At 40.4% G+C, this 23,654-nt stretch overlaps 1 protein-coding gene across 4 annotated transcripts in view; it reads right to left on the reverse strand.

The window, feature by feature from the left end:
• The window catches only part of ATL2 (atlastin GTPase 2), a 58,671-nt gene that overhangs the window by 15,692 nt on the left and 19,325 nt on the right, over positions 1-23,654 (reverse strand). For 3 of the 4 annotated variants that reach the window (XM_062209290.1, XM_062209288.1, XM_062209289.1), the window contains exons 2-4: positions 13,229-13,473; positions 2,512-2,646; positions 1,841-1,945 (exon numbers count right to left, since the gene is read on the reverse strand). In XM_062209290.1, the coding sequence (XP_062065274.1) occupies positions 1,841-1,945; positions 2,512-2,646; positions 13,229-13,473 (485 nt within the window). The remainder of the gene's footprint in view (positions 1-1,840; positions 1,946-2,511; positions 2,647-13,228; positions 13,474-23,654) is intronic. The other variant, XM_062209291.1, reaches the window with a different exon arrangement.

Raw genomic sequence — 23,654 nt, forward strand, 5'->3', positions numbered from 1 at the left:
GGGCGCCGGTTCAAGTCCTGATTGCTTCACTTCTGATCCAGTTCTCTGCTATGGCCTGGGAAAGCAGCAGAGATGGCCCAGCACCTTGGGCCCCTGTACCCATGTGGGAGACCTGGAAAAAGCTCCTGGCTCCAGATCAGCACAGCTCTGGCCATTGAGGCCAACTGGGGAGTGAACCAGCGGATGGAAGACCTCTCTCTCTGCCTCTCCTCCTCTCTCTGTGTAACTCTTACCTTCAAATAAATAAATCTTAAAAAAAAAAAAAAAAAAAAAAAAGCTGGATACATAAAGAACACCAAGGGACAAGTTTTAAGACAAAGAATTCCTTCATTACAATTTAAGGCAAGTCCTAAAATCAACTAACTTGAGGAGCTAAAAAGTAATAATAAAAATTCAAAGAAATGGCTCCTGCTTCCTCAAGGAAATTACAGTTGTGTTATCCTGCAAAATGAGAAGAAAAAAAGGTAGAACAAAATGGAAAAAAGTCACTTTAAGGGTCCCGGTAGCATCACTTAGTGAAATGACAAGTACTTTCAGCTCTATAATCAACAAAAGCCAAGCTGAAAAGTACTCCTCTATTAGCTCATATTAATACGCTATCTTCTTTCCACCCTGACAGCCAGGCACTTCAAACAGAGGAGGAGGAAAACAGGAGCTCACAGAGACTGGCCTTATGTTCCAGAGAGTGCTGGAAAGCATACCAAAAGTCCTAAGACACTGTGACAATATCACCTACAATCCACTGCCACTAAGAAAACTTTCTTATCTTAGGAGACTCATCTACCCCTACCTTTTAAAAAGTATTTGCAAATAAACTTGACATAACATCACCAGGTTGTATGGTTGTATGGCCCACCCACCATACTTCAATAATTCATTTTTCAGCCACAGAGGATCTCAGAAAACAAAAAATAAATACTGACCTAATTTGAAGAAAACAGAACTTGACAGAAAACCACACACAATTCAAGTATAAAAGGGATTCTGGGGGCCAGCGCTGTGGTGTAGCAGGTTAAGACGCAGCCTGCAGTGCTAGCATCCCATATGGGCACTGGTTCTAGTCCTGACTGCTCTACTTCCAATCCAGCTCTCTGCTATGGCTTGGGAAAGCAGCAGAAGATGGCCTAAGTCCTTGGGCCCCTGCACCAATGTGAGAAGACCCAGAGGAAGCTCCTGGCTTCGGATCAGCACAGTTCCAGTCATTGTGGCCAACTGGGGAGTGAACCAATGGATGGAAGACCCCTCTCTCCCTCTGCCTCTCCTTCTCTGTGAAACTCTTCAAAATAAATAAAATAATTAAAAAAGGGGGGTGGATTTTGCCCCTTTCTAAATGACACAAATGCTATAATCTTTTAACCTTATTATATAAGCATCACATAGGTTTCCTAAATTAAATATGAATTAATTCTTATGTGTCTATTTTAGTTCAAACAATCAAGTACTAGTTGTCACAGATATCAAACAGAAAACCAGACTTCTGCTGGCTTAAACAAACAGAAAAATACACTCCTACACTCTACAGCTTACTGTGTCTGGCAGTCATATAACTGATTTCAATTATAGATATCATGCAACACCTTTTCCTAAAAACAGAAACAGATTCTATAATGGAAAAAAAAAAGGAATTGGCTATTAGATTACTGCTTCCTTTAAAATTACCCAAAGTATAAAATTTCACATCATGGGCCACAACAGCAAACATGCAAATGTCAATGACCAGTAAGAAAGGGAAACAACTCTTTAATTTTAGTCTTATTCTTTTAATCACAAAGCATTTTAAGGAAAGGTCAAAGGTTTCAGGGTTATGTGAAAGGTTCACACCACTTATCTCATCTCTCACCTGCACAGAACTAGTCATAGTGCTTAAAGCAAACACTGTGGCACAGTCTTTGATTGTTGACTGGCTATCAAAGGCACCCTGGGTATCCATTAGCAGCACAGCCACCTGGGAATTCAGAAGTTGAAAATACTTATAATAGTCATCAAATATGGCCATAAAAATCAAATATAAATAAACTACAAAATCAGTGATTAAATCAAGAAAAATACTATGTCACATTTTAACATAATAGTTCATAGGTTAAAGTTATCAGATATTTGGGGCCAGCGCTATGGTGTGTAGTAGGTAAAGCCACCGCTGGCATCCCATATGGACACCAGTTCAAGACCCAGTTGTTTCACTTCCAATTCAGCTCTCTGCTATGGCCTGGGAAAGCAGTAGAAGACGGCCCAAGTTCATGGGCCCCTGTACCCACTTGGGAGACCCTGAAGAAGCCCCTGGCTTGAGATCAGCCCAGTTCCAGCCATCGTGGCCATTTGGGGAGTGAACCAGCAGACAGAAGACCTTTCTGACTCTCCCTCTGCCTCTCTGTAACTCTGCCTTCCAAATAGTCTTAAAAAAAGTTATTAGACATTAATAACTCTGTGTTGTTTTGATTTTTAAAACCAGAAAAATAGCTCGGGAAAGTATACAGGAGAAAAAAATAGTAAAATGTATAAACAGAATTTTACTTTTGTTCCATTAGGTCTGTCAATCACAAATACTTCATTCCAAACTTGTATGCCTGTTGTCTCTCTTTCACAACCACCTCGCCATGTAAAGCCAGTCAATGGTTCATTGTTTCCACCAATCCAACTCGGAGAATCCTGTTAAAAGTCAAAGATATATGTAAAATAAAACACATACAAAACTAAGAACTAAAAAAACTTAAGAAATCACCTATTTCATATTTTATAGATGAGGAAATTACATCTAGAAAGATAAAATCCACTGTATAACTTCGGACAAATACTTGCAAAACAGTGTATGACTTTGCCTCATAGATATGGTCTCCTCCAGCCCAGAAACTCCTTCTAATCACCTCACTCTGTAGGCCTCTAGATAAGGGGGTCATACCCAACTTTTCTTTACTTGGAAAGATTTCCTAAAACTAGAAATCAGAGAAAAATATAGATACCAGCTATGTTAACATCTTTCTATATAGAGAAGTAAAACTAAGTTCCAGACAGAATGACTGTCAAAATAGCATTACTCTTAGAATAGCTTATACAGAAATGTTTTCATACTACTTTAATTTTCTCTTTAAAAATAACCCCAAGATTTGTCTGGTACCTGATTCAAACAAAACTATTTTTAAAAAGGTCTTTCTAAAATCCAACAGAAAAATTCAAACCCAAACTAGGTATCAGATCAGACTGTGTTTAGTTGGGGTAAAGAAAGATGATTTGGTAGGCCAGCACCACGGCTCAATAGGCTAATCCTCTGCCTGCGGCGCCGGCTCCCCGGGTTCTAGTCCCGATCAGGGTGCCGGATTCTGTCCTGGTTACTCCTCTTCCAGGCCAGCTCTCTGCTGTGGCCCAGGAGTGCAGTGGACGATGGCCCAAGTGCTTGGGCCCTGCACCCGCATGGGAGACCAGGAGGAAGCACCTGGCTCCTGGCTTCGGATCAGCGCGGTACGCCAGCTGCAGCGGCGACTGTGGGGGTGAACCAATGGAAAAGGAAGACCTTTCCCTCTAACTCTGCCTGTCAAAAAAAAAAAAAAAAGATGATTTGGTGTGATAAAATTGTGTTTGTGTTTAAAAAAAAAAAATCCTTATCTGTTAAGATACTCAAAGGATATGGAAAGGATATGCCTTGCATTTGCTTTGAAATATCTGGCAACTGGGGCTGCTGCTGGGGCAGCAGGTTAGGTAGCTGCCTGCAACACCAGCATCCTACATAAGCGCTGGTTCAAGTCCTGGCTGCTTTACTTCCAATCCAACTCCCTGCTAATTTGCCTGACAAGGTCCAAGTGGTTGGGCCCATGCCACTCAGATGGAAGACCTGGACGCAGTTCCTGGCTCCTGGCTTCAGCCTGGCCCAGCCCCATTTGCTTCAGTCATTTGGGGGATGAACCAGATATAAAATGTGTTTCTCTCTTCCTTTCAAATAAAAATAAATCGAGGAGAGGGTGGACAGAGGAAAACAAGACCAGCAAAACGATGGGTACACTAGGGTTCATTACACTATTCTCTTTATTGGCATATGTTTAAAATTTTCCAAAATGTTTTAACAAAAACCACAGAGCTGAACTGTTATAAATATTATAAAATTACACAAAACTTAATATACTATAAGGTAATTTCTCTAAAAAGTTAAATATGGGATATAATGAGTTCTTTTGACAGGTAAGTTGTCTAGACATTAGTATGCTTAAAAGTCCACATTGAGTATACTCAAGGTATTCCAAAGATAAAACTGCTTTGCTTCAGAAATTCTTTATTTGCTTGAGTATCTAATCTAAAACAGATTGCAAAGCCCACATGGGGGTGGAAGAAAGTTAAGGCAAGATCAACGACAAGTAAGGCAATTTATGAAAAGTAAATGTTAAGGCAGCCAAAAAACAAATGTAGACTATCACCTACTGTGACAGCACAACAAACTCCAAACCATCTATAATTATCACTGTCCCACAAGTTCCTTGGATCATAGCTTTGGCCTGGTTCAATCCTGGCTGTTGCGGCCATTTGGGGAGTGATTCAGCGGATGGGAGATCTCTCTCTCTCCTTCTCACTCTTTGCAACTCTGCCTTTCAAATAAACAAACCAAATCTTTAAAAATGCTAATGTACCTGAGAAAGTAGCAGAGACCGTCCAAGTCCTTGGGCCCCTGCACCCATGTGGGAGACCCAGAAGAAACTCCTGGCTTCAGGTTTCAGATTGGCTCAGCTCTGGCCACTATAGCCATTTGGGAAGAGAACCAGAGGATGGAAGGCTTCCCTCCCTCCCTCCCTCCCTTTCAAATAAATAAATCTTTAAAAACAAAAAAGATGTCTTCTCCAAAATATCTATAGAAAATGTACTCTTAAGAAATGTGTAAAAAAAACATTTTTCAGAGTAAAAACAACAAAATTCTGAACTAAAACTTGAGCTAAACAGCAAAAATTGTCCTCTGAGAGTAGAGAAGGAGGTACAGATACATTTGTTACCTTAAACAAAGATTTCTCTTCCAAAAATTGTTAATATTAATATAAAAGGAACTTTAATTATAAAAGAAATGCTTGATGCCCTAAATGAAAAGCTGGTGTTTGAATAGTGCTTATATGTAATAAGAGTTTGTTACTTCAGATATTTTTCCAAAAAACGGCCTAAATTAAACCAGTTGCCTTAGAATCATATATCTAACTAATCGTCTTCAGAAAAAAAAAAAAAGCCTATTTTTTTCTCAAATCCAAAATCAAAATATGTGGTGACACAGATACCACAATTTTGATATTACAAAAGAGGCAGAGCGTACATTTGGGGCTTAAAGGTAGAACAAACAGTATTTCAAAGGCTACAAATGACAACATTTTCAGGTAATAGATTCAGGAACGCAACCAACAAAGCTTCTTTGAAAATATTACAATAAGGACTTAAAAAAAAATACACTATTGATTATTTCATCTCATCTATTTTTGATTCCTCTAACTCCAGTAACATTTGATAACCTTTACCCATGTGGGAGACCCAGAAGAAGCTCCTAGCTCCTGGCTTCCGCCTGGCCTAGCCCCACCATTGTGGCCATTTGGAAGTGAACCAGGGGATGGAAGATATATATATCTCTGCCTTTCAAATATGAATATTTTTTAAACATTTTCAGTTCCAAAATAAAAATCTTAGGGGGTAGGGGTGGGGGTGAGGGAGTGCACCACCAACTGTGCTAACTTGAAAAAAAACTAAAAAGAAAAAAAAAAAGCAGTCCATAGTTAACACAACCTTTGTACCCAAATCCCCTTATGTTCAAGAAAAAAATAAGCTCAATAACTCCTTCAGGACAGTTTATTTTCCTTAACGACTTTAAAATTCTGATAAATCATGCCTACTTCTCAGATTGGCAAAATAATGTAAAATTCAAAACTTTAGCAGCTTGTTACCCTACTCACATACAATGTTTCACTTGTAATTAGTAAAATATCCAAAAGAAAATTCAGTTAAAGCAATGGTTAAATAAGCTGAATTCCTACATTGTCTGGAAAACAGTTTTATGAGCATATGAACCTGCATCAAGCATAATGATTTGAAATTAACAAAATACATACCTAAAATTAAAAAGACTGACAATACTGTTTACAAGCTCTGTGATAACTACAAGTCTCTTACATTGCCAGTAGAAATGCCAATCAGTGAAACCACTTTGGAAAAATTGCGGCAATAGCTACTGGAGTTAAATAGGTGTTTCACCCCATGAACTGGCATTTTTACTTCTGGGTAGAAACCCAACAAAATTAAGTGTTTAACATCACCAAAATTTGTGCAAGCATTTTCATAGCAGCTTTATTCATAACATACAAAAACTAGAAACAATTCATGTTTATCAACAAAAGAGGTAAATAAACTGCGATGTATTCATTCAATGAAATACAACTCAGCAATAAAGACATTTTAACCCATGTTAACATGGATCAATTTCTTAGACTTAATATTAACTGAAAGAAAAAAAAAAAAGACACAGAAAGTACAAACTTCATGACTATTTCATGAAGTTCCAAAGTTGGCAAAACTAATATATGATGAAAAAAGTCTGCCCTAAGAACTGGCGATACTAAAGCAGGGATGAGGGCAGCTGTAGCAAGCAGGAAGCATCCTCTGTCTTGTCCTGAGAGGCAGTGGTTACAAAAGCATACACACATAACAAGGACTGGCTATACTAGGGTTTCTTTTACTGCACAGAAGTTATACCACAATGAAAAATTAAATGATACTAGGAAGAAATACTTTAAAATATTGTTCTTTTTCCAAATACATATTTTTCTTTAAAAACAACATGAAACAAATCAAGTTTCTCTTCATGTATTCACACATTTCCCATGAGTCTTACATCTCAAACACTGCTAGTCTTGGAGAATATGATAAAATCTAGCTCAACATTCCACAGGGCTGATTCTGGGATATTTGTGCTTTCAGTAAGTTATTTGTAGCACTGCATGTAATATTTAAAGGTAGTTTTTACTCCTGATCTCTGGCAGCAGTTTTGAGAGCAGCTGTAAATAGTAAAGACACTATATAAAGGATTGTTTCCCTTAAAAACCCTAAAAATGCCTTTGCCAAATATGTCATAGATGGAATCAAACTTCTGCATACCAAACAGAGCAAATAACCTTTATTCATTAAGCTTAGCTACACACCGGCAGTAAAAATGTTACCATGTTTACACTAGCTATTGCCCTCCTGTGGTCCATTTCAACTTCTTTGGAGCAAATAGTGAAAAGTGAGCATTTACAAAGAACATTTCAGTGCAGGAAGATCCAACAAAGTTCCTGTACTTCACATACTAGAAATACATAGAAGAAAAGACTACACAATAGTTTTCTAGAATAAAGGCTTGGGCATCCGACTATCAAGTTGAAATACTAATATTGCTACAGAGGGCTACAGAGGGTTATTGTGAATACTAAGATAATATCTATCTAATGCTTAGTAATCAAAGAACCTACAACTCAGTACAAATTCCAAAACCATTATATTAAACATTATCTTAAAAGATAACACATCTCGATAGAAGACATCATCATCTATGAAGTGCTCTTGTTAAGAGTCAAACTTGGACCAAGTCTGATCAAGTCACTAAAATTAACAATTTACAGAAAATTCATAGGACAAACATATGAAACTATACAATCAGCAAATCCAGAGTGGGAAAACTCCATAAGATCAACAATAATCTCCAACAAATAAATTGCCAAGAAAGAGAAAGAGAGAGGAAAATCTAGAGTATATAACAATGTAGAAACAACCAATCATAATATGGACCACATTTGGAAGGATCTGGACCATTAAAGATTAAATAACATCTGAGGCTACTGCAAAGCTGAACAATATTTAGACATTTAATATTAAGGAACTGATTTTAAAATAAAATGACATTACTATATCAAAAGTCTTTATCTGTAAGAGACACATACTAGAGTATTTACTAATGAAATGATTTCTGGAATTTATTTTAAAACAACACATAAAGTGTGCAGTGAGTTAGTACACAGATAATGGAGTTAACTGCTAACTGCCAAGTACATGGGCATTTATTATACTACTTTCTATCTTCACATGTGTTTAAGCTTTTTAATAAGAGTTTTTGAAAGGAAAAATATGGGATAAGAAAAAAAGCAAAGCAATCACCACTGTACAGAATAATTAACTAGGGATGGAAGTATAGCCTCCGTGATTAAGTCCATGTCAGAGTGCCCGGGTTCAATTCCAAGATCCAATCCTGATTCCAGCTTCCTGCCAGTGTACATACTTGGGAAGCAGCAAATGAGAATTCAAGTGGATGGGTCCCTACCACCCAATGGAAGACCTGGATTCAGTTCCCAGCTCCTAGCTTCAACCTCAATTGTTGGCAGGTACACGGGGAGGAAACCTGTGAATGGAAGCTTACTCTCACACAGATGCACTTTCTCTACCTCTGAAATAACTTTTTTTTATAAAAAAGTAATTTAACTAGAAGAATTCAATAACAGCTATCACCATTACTTAGGGTCAATATCCCAAGCACTGTGTTAATTTTTACATTATAGAATTTAATTCTACTAAATTAAGTTTTGACCCTTGTAAACCTTGAAACTACTTTTATAATAGCCAGATGTGATAACTGTCAATATTTTTCTAACAATTCCTATTGACAGGGTAGTAATTTATAGTTTCGAAGTGTATGATTCAGAAAAATCAGCTGACTAAAAATTCGAAGATCAAAGCAAATATCTGACAAATAGATGAGATAAAATTATACAGAATGCAAAAGCGAACAAAATTAATGAACTATCACTACATGCCAAAGCCCAAGGACAACTCACAGCTACAGTGTTAATGAAATTAAGTCAAACAGTACTATGGTATGATTCTATTCATGTGATGTTCAAAAACAGATGAAACAAGCCTGTGATGAGAAGTTCAGAAAAGTGGTTCTTTTGAGGGATAGACATAAACAGGAGAGAACGCAGAGGTGAGGGTTCACTATACTTACCTGGGTGGTGATAAAACAACTTCTATATTTAAAATTTCATCAAATATCCAATTAAGAATTGTCCACCTTTCTGAATATAAACTGTATTTTTTTGAAAACAAAGATAAATTTTAAAGAGGAAAAAAATCTTTATCTGAACTACATTCCTGAATAAATTAATCAGAATCAGAGACTGAGAGGCATTTGAAAAAAGACTTATTTCAAAGGAAAGTCAAGCTATCTCCCAACACCACTTCTGTCTCTGACTACAGATTTTAATCTCTTGCTTAACCTCTTTTACACATGAAGTAATGATTTTTAAAACAAATTGACATAATGAACCCAATAGTCCTAATAGTATTTATATTGTTTACAACTCTTTCACTGGAAAACTTCAAGTACTTCTTCAAGTAACAAATATTCTATTTCAAAATTGTTACATAACAACATTTGAATTTCTGAGGTACTTTATTATTATAGCATTCATGGTAAACAAAGATCAGCTCAAAATGATTCCTGTGCTATGAATTCAGTAAATCAGCAACTCTAGTTATACTTTCTTTTCTCACCATTTCATGGTGAAAGTCTTACTATAATTAATAATTAATTCTAACATAATGTGATGAAATTTTATTCTAGAAACTACTTCACTTAAACTTTATAAGACAATGTCTTTCTTCCCACACTTCAACTTATTTTCTTAGGCTGAAAAATCTACACAAAGTTATTTACTTCACAAGAAAATGAGACCTAAAAATCAGAATATCCCCTGTACTTCATGAAGATTTTTAGTATGTTGTTCTTAGTTTCAGATACTTTGCTACTAAAAATTTTTACCCAAGAGATAAGTGTTCACATTTAGCTTTATGATATTGTCCCCTAACTACTCAACATGAAAATACTCATCTATTTCTAAATTATAATGTGAAACATTTACCTGTTTAGCCCCTTTGGGGAACTGCATCTTTACATATACTGACTTGGTTCAAAGCAGAAGATATACAAAGTCAACATAAGCCACTGTTCTTTAACTTTTTTAAGTACCCCATCTCTATATGCACACATGTCAATAAAAGAAACTGAAAGCTAATCCACTGCTATTTCCCCTTTATTTTCATCTCACAGGAAAAACACTAAATCCATCGGAGTCGTGCTATTCCAAAAAGCACAGCTGAATGTAATTTTTGGTTAACAGAAACAGGTGACTTATAACTGGAATTATTTATGGGAATCTTACAAGTGAAAACTTAGATATTTCAACTTAGAGCCACTAACTAGATGAGTTATATTCTCAGGCCATCATATTCTTTCTGTGGCTTCAAGAAGGGGAAATTTTATTATCAGTGATTGTAAATACATGACAAATACAGGCTGCTACTCTCCTCTAAACTGCTGCTACCAATTGATCAGAGCAGTAATCAGAAATGGCAACTGAGGTGAAACTTATCTGTTATTCTTAGACAAGTGATCTAAGCTTCCTTCTCCCTTCTAACATTCTACTTACTATCTGACCTACCTGGAATCAAATCACGTGCAGTGAACAGCTCAGACACAGATGAATACAATATACACAAGGTAACTTCAGAAGACCTCAAAGTACAGAGACTCTTTAGCACTTTTAAGTATACAGATTTTCAGAAAAACAATATACCACTACTTATACATTGCTCTCTTCCAGATGTCAAACTGAGAAATTAATCAAGTCTAAATTTAAAAAAACTTTAAAAAGTATATCTTTCTCAATTCCTTAAGGACGCAAATTTTTTTTTTTTTAATTCCAACTACATTCTTGATACTCAGGCATATTTTAGAATGCCTGAAAAGATTCCTATGAAAAGAATGTACTGAACAGTTTCCTGGAAAACCAACAGAGAATGTTTCTTATCCCAAGGCAGAGATATGCCCAGTTACAGATTTATACAGAACTCACAAATGTAGCACCCTGATAGGTGTTTAAGTAATTACAGAATTCTGTCAAAGTGTTACTTCTATTGTCTTCATGAGGCTTCTGAATGTCAAAAGTCTTTATTAAGTCAGTCCTCCCTAGTGCTCCAATTCTTTCTTGGTCCCTACCAAATGCCTATTCCCTAAGGCCAAATTTCACTGCTAGAAAAACATCCTTGGGGCCAGCAGCGGGTTAAAGCCCTGGCCTAAAGCGCCGGCAACCCATTGGGTGACAGTTTGAGTCCCAGCTGCTCCTCTTCTGATCAAGCTCTCTGCTATGCTCTGAAAAAGCAGTAGAAGATGATCCAAGTTCTTGGGCCCCTACACCCATGTGGGAGACCCGGAAGAAGCTCCTGGCTCTGGATCGGCGCAGATCTGGCCATTGCATCCATCTGGGGAGTGAACCAGCAGATGGAAGACCTTCTCTCTGTCTCTACCTCTCTCTGTAACTCTCTTTCAAATAAATGAAATAAATCTTTTACAAAAAAAAAAAAAAAAAAATCCTGGGCATAGGTGGTTAGCCCAGTAGTTAAAGATACCGACATCCCACGTCAAAGTACCTAGATTCAACTCTCAGCTCCGGCTCCTGACTCCAGCTTCCTGCTCATGCAGACCCTGGGGAACTGCAGTGGGGCCAAGTAAACTGGCTCCTGTCCTCCACATGGAGACCGGACTGAGGGTCTGGCTCCCCCTTCAGCCCTGTCTCCACCACTGCGGGGAGTGAACCAGAGCATAGAAGTTCTTTCTCTTTCTCTCTTTCTGCCTCTCAAATAAGACAGGAAGACAGGAAGGCAGGCAGGCAGGCAGGAAGGAAAAGGAGGTGAGGGGGAGGGGAGTGGAGGAGAGCAGAGGGGAGAGAGAGGGGAGCAGAAGGGGAGGGAAGAGGGACAGAGGAGGGGAGGGGTGGGGGGTAAAGGGGAGGGAAGCAGAGGGGAAGGGGAAGGGAGGGGAAGAGAGGGGAAGGGGAATTAAGGGGAGAAGGGAAAGGAGGGGAGAGAGAAAGGAGGAGAGAGAGAAAGGAGGGGAGAGAGAAAGGAGGGGAGAGAGAAAGGAGGGGAGAGAGAAAGGAGGGGAGAGAGAAAGGAGGGGAGAGAGAAAGGAGGGGAGGGGAGGGGAGAAACATTCTGATACAAGTCAATGGGGAGAGTGAAAATGTATAGAGGGAGGAAGATTCATCAATCAAAATAGATAACACATGCCTACCAAGGCCCAATTGTTATGTTAGGATTATCAAGAAGGAACACCCCAATAGAAATTAACTTAGCCAGGAAAAAAAATAATATCAATAAAATCTTAGCTGTGTGAGCTGAGATGAGGGTATAAAGTCTTAAAAGCCAAGAAAGCACTCCTGTGAAAAGATCAGCCAAGAATACAGCAAGATTTGACAAACAGCAAAACATACTCAAGGAACAAAAACTACAGTACATGAGCGGCTCTAAAAGATTCATGGAAAAATAACATGAAAACACAAAGAATTTACATGAACTTTTTGAAGCCCTTCATATTTGACATATGGAAGCAAGAGATGAGCCTCAAAGGTCATAGAAAGTCATGGAAGCCACCATTAAGAAACTGCACATTATTCCCAAGTGTCACTAGGCATAGGCATTTGGCACAGTGGCTAAGATGCCAACTGAGACACCCACATCCCATATCATGGTGTCTGTGTTACAGTCTTGCCTGCACTTCCAGTTCCAGCTTCCTGAACCCTGGGAGGTAGCAGGTAATGGCTCAAGTACCTGGGCCTCTGCCATCCATGAGAGACCTAGATTGAGTTCCCAACTCCTGGCTGTTGTGGGCACTTGGGGAGTGAACCAGAAAATAGGCAGTATTTGTCTCTCCACCTTTCAAATAAATTAAAAATTAAATTTTTTTAAAAGTAACAGCCACTAAAAGGTACTTATTTGAGGAACATAGGTGTACTTTTCTAGGGGTCTCTATCTGCCTACTTCACTCACTGGAAATGTGGCCAAGAAGGAAAGAGACATCAAGGAGAAATAACAAAACAGAAGGAAAGATAAATGATATTCCAGAGACCTTCAGGGTACATGCAGACATCTTGGGACAGAGACCTAGAACAGACGCTCAATCACATGCATCTTGTACATACATGTATTATATGCAAAAGGAACTATGGTGATGGAGAATCAAGAGTTCAAACAACTTCTGTTACTGCCTTAAACAGGAAATCCTATAAGAACTGTATTTCTATAAAATTAAAGATACAGATCTTGGTGGGTTTTATCTATCTAAAAACAAAAAAAAAAAAAAAAAGGTTGGTTAGCTTTGTTTTTAATTTGGTTCAATTTAAAAGACACTATTCACCTTGTTATACATATATCTAAGCATGAAGTCCAGCAGAAATGATTTCCCTTTACGAAAAGCTCCTGCCACGGATACCACTACTATGTTAAGATCTCGTATGTGCTCCTGTAGCAATATTTGTTCCAAAGCTTCTTCATCAAGTTCAAAGTTATGGTCATCTTCATGAGCAAGAACAATCTGTACTGGACATGGTTTCTTCATAACCTCATCAGAGTTTACTAGGTCATCATCTTCATAATTCTCACCTAGAATTAGAAAAAGAAAACAGGTTATTTGATTCCCTGCATTACAAACTTTTGCTTAAGAACTACAATTGAAACACAACTTCAAAAGTTCTCTTCCCCCTTACAGATCATTTGAGGACAGTTACAAAAGTTAATGTTCTGGGGCCGGTGCTGTGGTGTACCGGGTAAAGCCGCCACTGTAGTGCCGGCATCCCATATGGGCGCCAGTTCAATTCCCAGCTGCTTCACTTCCAATCCAGCTCTCTGCTATGGCCTGGGAAAGCAGTGGAAGATGGCCCAACTCCTTGGGCCCCTGCACCCGCGTGGGAGACCTGGAGGAAGCTCCTGGCTCCTGGCTTTAGATGGGTGCAGCTCCAGCCATTATGGCCATCTGTGGAGTGAACCAGCGATGGAAGACCTCTCTGCCTCTCCTTCTGTGTAAATCTGACTTTCAAATAAATAAATAAATCTTAAAAAAAAAAATTAATGTTCTATGAAGCCAGTACTGTGGCATAGCCACTAAAGCCACCACCTGCAATGCCAGCATCTCATGTGGAAGCCGGTTCAAGACCCAGCTGCTCCTCTTCTATACAGCTCTCTGCCATGACCTGGGAAAGAAGAAGTCGGCCCAAGTCCTTGGGTCCCTGTACCCGCGTGGGAGACTGGGAAGACGCTCCCAGCTCCTGGCTTGGGATCAGCATAGCTCCAGATGTTGCAGCCATCTGGGGAGTGAACCAGCAGAAGGAAGACCAACTAACAGTCCGACCAACCTACCTACCCCTCCCTCTCTCTTTCTCTCTCTGCCTCTGCGTATTTTTTTGACAGGCAGAGTGGACAGTGAGAGAGACAGAGAGAAATATCTTCCTTTTCCTTTGGTTCACCCCTCAATGGCCATTCTGGTGGCGCGCTGCAGCCGGCGCACTGCGCCAATCCGAACCAGGACAGAACCCGGGTTGTTGGCGCCGCAGGTGGAGGATTAGCCAAGTGAGCCACGGTGCTGGCCCAATAAATATTTTTTTAAAAAGTTAATGTAGGCCGGCGCCGCAGCTCAATAGCTTAATCCTCCGCCTGCGTCGCCGGCTCCCCGGGTTCTAGTCCCGGTCGGGGCACCGGATTCTGTCCTGGTTGCCCCTCTTCCAGGCCAGCTCTCTGCTGTGGCCCGGGAAGGCAGTGGAGGATGGCCCAAGTGCTTGGGCCCTGCACCCGCATGGGAGACCAGGAGAAGCACCTGGTTCCTGGCTTCGGATCAGCGAGATGCGCCAGCCACAACGCGCCAGCCGCGGCAGCCATTGAAGGGTGAACCAACGGTAAAGGAAGACCTCTCTCTCTCTCTCTCTCTCTCTCTCACTGTCCACTCTGCCTGTCCAAAAAAAAAAAAAGGTTAATGTTCTAGGTCATCAAAGAAGGAGGTACCTTTCTCTGAAGGGAGGAGAGAACTTCCACTTTGACTATGAACTTGTCTAAATATGATCAGAGTCGGCAAACTCAAAAGGCCTCCATAGCCTTGGCAACTCATTACAAGAGCCTAGGGTGATTACTGATGCCATAAACAAGAGTGTCAAATTGTTAAGTCAACAACAGGAGTCACTGTGCACTTACTCCTGATGTAGGATCTCTGTCCTTAATGTGCTGTACATCATGATTTAATGCTATAACTAGTACTCACACAGTATTTCACACTTTGTGTTTCTGTGTGGGTGCAAACTGTTGAAAGCTTTATTTAATATATGCTAAATTGATCTTCTGTATATAAAGATAATTGAAAAATGAATCTTGATGTGAATGGAAGGGGAGAGGGAGTGGAAGAGGGGAGGGTTGCAGGTGGGAGGGAAGTTATGGGGGGGGAAAGCCATTGTAATCCATAAGCTGTACTTTGAAAATTTATATTCATTAAATAAAAGTTAAAAAAAAGTTAATGTTCTATTACCTTTGGATTTCTCACTGCTTCTTTAACAGGACAAAGAATACAAGATTTCACACTACAAATATAGAAAAGCAACAATGCTAAGAACAGCCTCTCTCTCGAGTCTTAATTTTGAAAAATACATAAGAAAACTATGCATGGATTTTAAAAAATTTTGGCACCAAAATAAACTTTTAATTCTGTTCCACATGAATTTTTTGAAAGATATGAACAGTGAATGTAATTTTTCATTGTGGAACTTAAAGGGCGATGATAGCATGCAAAGAAAATTCCAAAATAACACAATAAAGCTTCTGCATCCCTAATTTAATAGGAGAGGCTCAAGATGGCTGAATAGAGGATCTGCAACCACCTCAGCCAGAAAGCAGTTTGAGGACAAGGGAAGACCTGTAACTGCAGAAGCCTATCTGAGAGAAAACTGCAGTTACAGTACCTACAAACATCCCAGGGACTCCGAAAACCAGCAGAGGGAAAGCACGTCTTACCCCGCCACTGCCTACTAACGCTGCCAGTGCCTACCATTCCTATCTTGGTTCCCCAGCCAGGGGATGCCATCTTGCTGGGAAAAGGATTCTATATATAAAATGTTAGAACTGCAGATACTGACAGAGGGAAAAACTTCAGTAAGGAGGTGCAAACTGCATAAAGACTCTGGAGGACAGTGAAGAAAGAGGATACTCATCACCACAGCTCACCACTCCTTTCCCAGCCACCGTGCCAGGGGATGCCATTTTGCTGATTAGAGAGTCATCAGGCATTCCAGTGCTGCAGATTCACACCTACCAGTGTGCAAGCCTTGGTGTAACCTATGGGACTAGAGCAAGGTCCTCTTAACATTTCCCAGAGCTGTGGCTTGGGCTGTTGATGCTAGAACTGGAGAAGGCCTTATCCACATCACAATCCAAGGGCCATAGTCGTTGGTGCCACAAGCCCCAGAATTAATCAAACTTGCCTTATGGCAAACGAGAACAGCCCCCTACGTCCTACGGCACCAAAAACACAGCTACAGCCATCATAAACCCTAGTGTGATTGACACAACTCTCTGGGAATTAAATATACACCTTTAGAACTCATGTCCACTTCAAAGTCATACTATTGCTTCCACAAACTACTGCAGACTAAACAGCTGTGGCACTTGTAGACACTGTTGACACTGATTACTACTGAAGAAATTACTTAGAGGTTACATTTTGGACTTACTCAGTACCAAAGCCAAATAAACAACCCAAGAGATACCCCATATTCCATCTAAATGAGAAAGTCTTTTCCAATGAAACCTACTCCATTAAAAAAAAAAAAAAAAGAATATTACACATGATTTGCAGATGTCTACATAGGAACATAGGAATCATGAGGAAGCCAGCATCACTCTGATATCAAAACCAACAAAGACACAACACAAAAAGAAAACTACAGACTAAAAAACTTGATGAACACAGATGTAAAAAATCCCAACAAAATATTAGCAAACTAAATCCATTATTACATGAAAAAGATCATACATTATGATCCAGGGGGATTTATCCCAAGATCCAAGGGTAGTTCAACATTTACAAATCAACAAACATCATAAACCAGATCAACAAAATGAAGAACAAAACCATTATGATCATCTCAACAGATGCACAGAAGCCATCTGAGAAAATTCAACATCCTTTCATGATAAAAAAAAAAAAAAAAAACCCTCAACAAATGAGATATGGAAGGAACACACCTCAAAATTATTACAGGCTATATATGACACACCAACAGCCAATATCATATTGAATGCAGAAGAGCTCGAAGCATTTCCCCTCAAATGTGGAGCAAAACAAAGTTGTCCACTTTTACCACTCTAACACAATACCGTATTAGAAGTATCAGCAAGAGCAAGTTGGGAGAATGTCTAAACAACCATGTTTGCAAATGATATGGTACACAAAAACTCCAGCAAAAACTGTTAGAACTGATAAACAATTCAGTAAAGTCACAGGATTAAAAAATAAACATACAAAAATAGTGGTATTTTATACACTAATAATGATATCATTGAGAAATAAAATTCTATTCACAGTAGCCACAAAAAAAATCAAATATTCAGTAATAAATTTATCCAAAATGAAATTTTCTCTACAATGAAAATTACATAACACTGATGAAAGAATCAACACAAAAAATGAAGATACTCCATATTCATAATTTAAATAACATTAAATGACCCTAGATTCAATATATCACTATCAAAATACCAATGATAATCTTTACAAAATTAGAAAAAAGATCCTAAAATTCATATGCACTCACAAAAGACCCAGAACACAGAAAGCAATGCTGGGGGGAAAAAAAAAAAAATCAAGCTGAACACATCACCATACCTAATTTCAAAGCACACTACAAAGTTATAGTTATTAAAACAGCAGGGCATTCGGATAAAAAAACAAATCAATGGAACAGAACAGAGAGCCCAGAAACTAATCCATGTACATATAATCAACTGATTTTTGACAAAAGGTTCTACATTGGAGAAAGGACATTCTTTTCAATAAATGGCGATGGCGAAACTGCATGCATATATGAATGAGATTAGATCTGTACTTCTTACCATACACAAAAATCAATTCAAGAATCAAAGACCTAAATGTATGATCTGAAACTATGAATACAGGGAATGCTTCAAGACATTGGTTTAGCTGATGATTTCCTGGAGAAGACCCCAAAAGCGCAGGCAACAAAAGCAAAACTAGACAAATGAGATTATATTAAACTCAGAAGCTTCTGCACAGCAAAGGAAACAGGAGACTGAAGACACTCCAACAGAATGGAAGAAAATATTTGCAAGCCACTTATCTGACAAACGATTAATACCCAGAATGTATCAGTAACTCAAAAAAAACCAGTAAGAAAAAAAAAATCTGATCCAGTTAAGAAATGAGCAAAGGAAATGAACAAATGGCCAAAAAATATACAAAAAGCAATGGGGGGGGGGGGGGGGGAGGAGGTGGCTGGCACTGTGGCGTGGTGGATAAAGCTACCACCTGCAGTGCCATTATCCCCTATGGGCACCAGTTGGAGTCCCAGCAACTGTATTTCCGATCCAGCTCTCTGCTATGGCCAGGGAAAGCAGTGGAAGATGGCCCAAGTCCTTGGGAGACCTGGAAGAAGCTCCAGGCTTTTCTCTCTCTCTCCCACCCTCCTTCCCTCTCTCTCTCTCTCTCTCCCTCCCTTCTTCCCTCCCTTTTCCCTCTCTCTCCCTCCCTTCTTCCCTCCCTTTTCCCTCTCTCTCCCTCCCTTCTTCCCCCTCTCTCTCTCTCCCTCACTTCTTCCCCCTCTCTCTCTCCCTCCCTCCCTCCTTCCCTCCTTCCCCCCTCTCTCCCTCCCTCCCTCCCTCCTTCCCCCCTCTCTCTCTCCTCCTCTCTCCTTCCCTCCCTCTCTCCTCCTCTCTCTCTCCCTCCTTCCTTCCCTCCCTCTCCCTCTCCTTCTCCCTCTCCCTCTCTCTCTCTCTCTCCGCCTCTCCTTCTCTCTGTGTGTAACACTTTCAAATAAAATAAATCTTTAAAAAAAAAAAAAGCAATCAGGGAAATATAAATCAGAATCACAATGCAGGCCGGTGCCATGGTTCACTTGCTTAATCCTCCACCTGTGGCGCCAGCATCCCATATAGAAGCCGGGTTCTAGTCCCAGTTGCTCCTCTTCCAGTTCAGCTCTCTGCTATGGCCCGGGAGGGCAGTGGAGGATGGCCCAAGTGCTTGGGCCCCTGCACCGATGTGGGAGACCAGGAAGAGGCACCCAGCTCCTGGCTTTGGATCAGTGCAGCACCGGCCGTAGCGGCCATTTTGGGGGATGAACCAATGGAAGGAAGACCTTTCTCTCTGTCTTTCTCTCTCACTGTCTAACTCTTTCAAAAATAAATAATAAAAAATTTAAAGATAATAAAATCACAATGTAATATCTATCACTTCAGTCTGTCAGAATGGCTATTATCAAAAAGAGTAATTACTGTTATTGAGGATGTGGAGAAAGGAAAACTTTTTTTTTTCTTTTAAAAGATATATTTACTTGAAAGGCAGAGAGAGAAGGAAAGACAGAAAGAGATCTTCCAACTACTGGTTACTCCCCAGAGGGCAGAAACAGGCAGGTCTGGGCCAAGCCGAACCCAAGAGCCAGGAGCTTCTTCCAGGTCTCCCACATGGGTACAGGGGCCCAAGGACTTGGGCCACCCTCTGCTGCTTTCCCAGGTGCATTAGCAGGGAGCTGGATTGGAAGCGGAGCAGCCAGGACTCTATGGGATGCCAATGCTACAGGTGATTGCTTACCCAGTAGGCAACAACATCAGGCAAAAGGGGGATACTTAGACACTGCTGGTGGGAACATAATTTTGTGCAGCCACTATGGAAAACAACATGGAGATTTGTTTTATAAAAAACAAAACAAAACAAAACTAGAAACGGAACTGCCACATGATCCAGCAATCACACTACTGGGGATATACACAAAAGACATGAACCCACTGTATCAAAGAGATACCTGCTTCATCACCTTTACAGCAGCACTATTCACAATAGCTGATCAATCCACGTGTCAGCAGATGAATGGATAAAGAAATACATACAGCAAATGCAAATAGCAGAGATAAATTTCTGAAGTTTGGGCTCCTGCTCTTTTCTGAACAAACACCTAATAGTTTCACAGGACACATGCCTTATCTGGCATTCTCAACCAATTGATCTGACTAGCAACAAGTTACTCCTGGGGATCTTACCCTCTCCCAGCCAAAATTTTTAAAAGGTCTTCCACTTGAACCTGTCAGTTTCCAAACTAAGGAGATATATGGCATCCATTATGTTCAAAGCAATGACTGTCCCTCTTCTATAGGACAGAATTACTCCAGTGAAGACCAGTATATTCCTGGTCAACAATGCAACAATACTTGACCCACATAAATACTATTCAGAGATTTGCAAAGACTATCAAAGGAACAGTCTTGCACCTTTAGTTGATTGCAAACTCAACAATATTATTTCAAAATGTGCTGCAGCGACAATGCATTATAAAGAGCAAACAATTTCAAAGGAGAACTTTTGGATTATAAAAGCAATCAATATCTAATTTAAGAGGATATTATGGGGCCAGCGCTATGGCATAGTAGGTTAAGCTTCTGCCTGCAGCACTAGCATCCCATGTGGGCGCCTGCTGAGTCCCGGCTGCTTCACTTCCAACCCAGCTCCCTGCAAATGGCCCAAGGGGTTGGGCCCTTTCACCCATGTGGGAGACCCAGAAGAAGCTCCTGGCTCCTGGCTTTGGATCAGGTCAGCTTCAGGTGTTGCGGCCATTTGAGGAATGAACCAGCAGATGGAAAATCTCTGTCTCTCCCTTTGTCATAACTCTGCCTCTCAAGTAAACAAATCTTAAAAAAAAAAAAAAAGATACTATCATTGTTTGAATGGCATACAGCTACCACCAGGTATGAAATTTGAATGAAGGTAAACAAATCCCAGATTAATGTATTTTTAGGTAAGCTCAGATAAATGATGGCATGCAACTTGTGTGCCTAAAAAGTTCACAAGCTTAATCAATTGTTAACACCATATGCTAAGGAGTACAACTATCGAAATGTATGCCCCTAACTTCTGTGTCTGTTTTCACCTGTAAAATCGGGTTAATAACAAGTACCTACCTCATAAAGTTGCCATTAGGATGAGCTGAACTACTCATGGTACATAGGAAGTACTATGCATATAGGTATTATTAAGGTAACAGCAGTTTTAAAATAATCACTCCAACAAGAGCTTTTCATTTATACCTTGAAACATTGCAGTGTTTTTTTGTTTGTTTGTTTGTTTGTTTTTTTGGACAGGCAGAGTGGACAATGAGAAACGTCTTCCTTTTACCGTTGGTTCACCCTCCAATGGCCGCTGCGGCTAGCACGCTGTAGCCGGCGCACCGTGCTGATCCGAAGCCAGGAGCTTCTCCTGGTCTCCCATGCGGGTGCAGGGCCCAAGGACTTGGACCATCCTCCACTGCCCTCTCGGGCCACAGCAGAGAGCTGGACTGGAAGAGGGGCAACCAGGACAGAATCCGGCGCCCTGATCGGGACTAGAACCCGGTGTGCGGGCGCCGTAGGCGGAGGATTAGCCTATTGAGCCATGGCGCCGGCCTACACTGCAGTGATTTTCAACTGACTGGTTTAACCATATACTGATACCACCATGCATCCATTTGCTCAAGTACAATCCCGGGAGCTGTACTTACCACCTCTCTCCTTTTCCTTACCTCTAAATCTAAGCAACAGCCATGTTTCTAAAATTTCTTCATTTCAGAACCTCTACTGATACCATCCTGTTATCACCACCACCATCATCTGCACTTGGACTTATACCTAACTGATCGCCTTTCACTAGTAACTCTTGCTCTCCCTTCCCAACTCAATCCAATCTCCAGAGTAGTAACTAAGTAACAGTCTAATTAAATCTAGTCAGGTCACTCCTTTAAATCACTATTACAGGACGAATGACTGAAATCATACATATGCATTAATAAGACTGTCGGCCGGCGCCGTGGCTTAACAGGCTAATCCTCCGCCTTGTGGCGCCGGCACACCGGGTTCTAGTCCCGGTTGGGGTACCGGATTCTATCCCAGTTGCCCCTCTTCCAGGCCAGCTCTCTGCTATGGCCCGGGAGTGCAGTGGAGGATGGTCCAAGTGCTTGGGCCCTGCACTCGCATGGGAGACCAGGAGAAGCACCTGGCTCCTGGCTTCGGATCAGCGTGATGAGCCGGCCGCAGTGGCCATTGGAGGGTGAACCAACGGCAAAAAGGAAGACCTTTCTCTCTCTCTCTCTCTCTCTCTCTCACTATCCACTCTGCCTGTCAAGAAAAAAGAAAAGAAAACCAAAAAAAAGACTGTCAATCCCTCTTGTTCCAAACCGCCCTCCAACCCCTCTTTACAGAGGACCAAGCTAGCCTTTCTTCAGATATGTATGCTATTAAGCTCTTTCTAGACGCAGTCTTCACTCACCATATTCTCTGTCTAGAATATTCTTTTTGCCATGTTGTTCCTCTAATTTATACTTACTCCTTAAGTCTCAGTTTAAATATCATTACGCAGGAACAAGAATCTGCCCTGAGATTCCCAACCAAGTTTAGTACTCCTATACTCCCATAACTTTAATCTATCCTTTGAATATTTATGTAAGAACTTATTTTAGATTGTCAATGCAATTATGAGAACCCTCAAATTAGTTTACCACCACCACCAGAAATAAACAGAAACAAGAAAACAAACAAACAAAAAAGCCTTAAGTTCCTTACATAATCTCCAGTATGCATTACTGCCACAAAATTACAATAAAAATTATGAATTATAAGTTCTACCATGTAAAGCACATTAAAAAAAAAAACTGTAATTGGTAAGGGCTAGAATATTACAATGATCCAATTTGGGGACTGGTAATTTTATTAAAACCATCAAATAGGGGCCAATACTGTGGTATAACAGGTAAAGCTGCCACTTACAATGCCAACATCCCATACGGGCACTTGAGTCCCAGCTGCTCTACTTCCAATCCAGCTCCCAGGTGATGGCCTGGAAAAAGCAGTGGAAGGGGGCCCAAGTGTTGCCACCCACATGGGAGACCTGGAAGAAGCTTCTGGCTTTTGCTTGGCCCAGCCCTGACCACAGTGGCCATCTAGGGAATGAAACAGTGGATGGAAGATCTCTCTCATTCTCTCCCTCCCTCTCTAACTTTCAATTAAAATTAACAAATCTTTAAAACAACAACAATAGTTTCTTTAAAGTGTAAAAAGCAAACAAAAGCCACTGAGCAAGAAAGCTTTGTTAACTTGAATTTCACCTAGATTTGTTGGCTATGTGGCCTTTTTTTTTTTTTTAATATTTATTTGAAGGACAAAGTTAGAGAGAGAGAGAGAGAGAGAGAGGTCTTCCATCTGCTGGTTTGCTCCCCAAATGGCCACATAGGCTGGAGCTGAGCTGATACAAAACCAGGAGCTTCTTCCGGGTCTCAAACATAGGTGTAGGGGCCCAAGCACTTGGGCCATCTTCTACTGCTTCCCCAGGCCACAGCAGAGAGCTGGATTGGAAGTAGAGCAGTCAGGACTCAAACCAACTGGCTTTGGTTCAGCCCAGCTCTGGCCATTTCAGCCATTTGGGGAGTGAACCAGCCGATGGAAGACCTCTCTCTCCCTCCCTGCCTCTGCCTCTCTGTAACTCTGCCTTTCAAATAAATGAATAAATCTTAAAAAAAAAGAACACATGCAATAGCCAACATCATAGACATCTCAAC

This window comes from Lepus europaeus, chromosome 13, assembly GCF_033115175.1.
Source record: "Lepus europaeus isolate LE1 chromosome 13, mLepTim1.pri, whole genome shotgun sequence".
NCBI classification, from domain to species: Eukaryota; Metazoa; Chordata; class Mammalia; order Lagomorpha; family Leporidae; genus Lepus; species Lepus europaeus.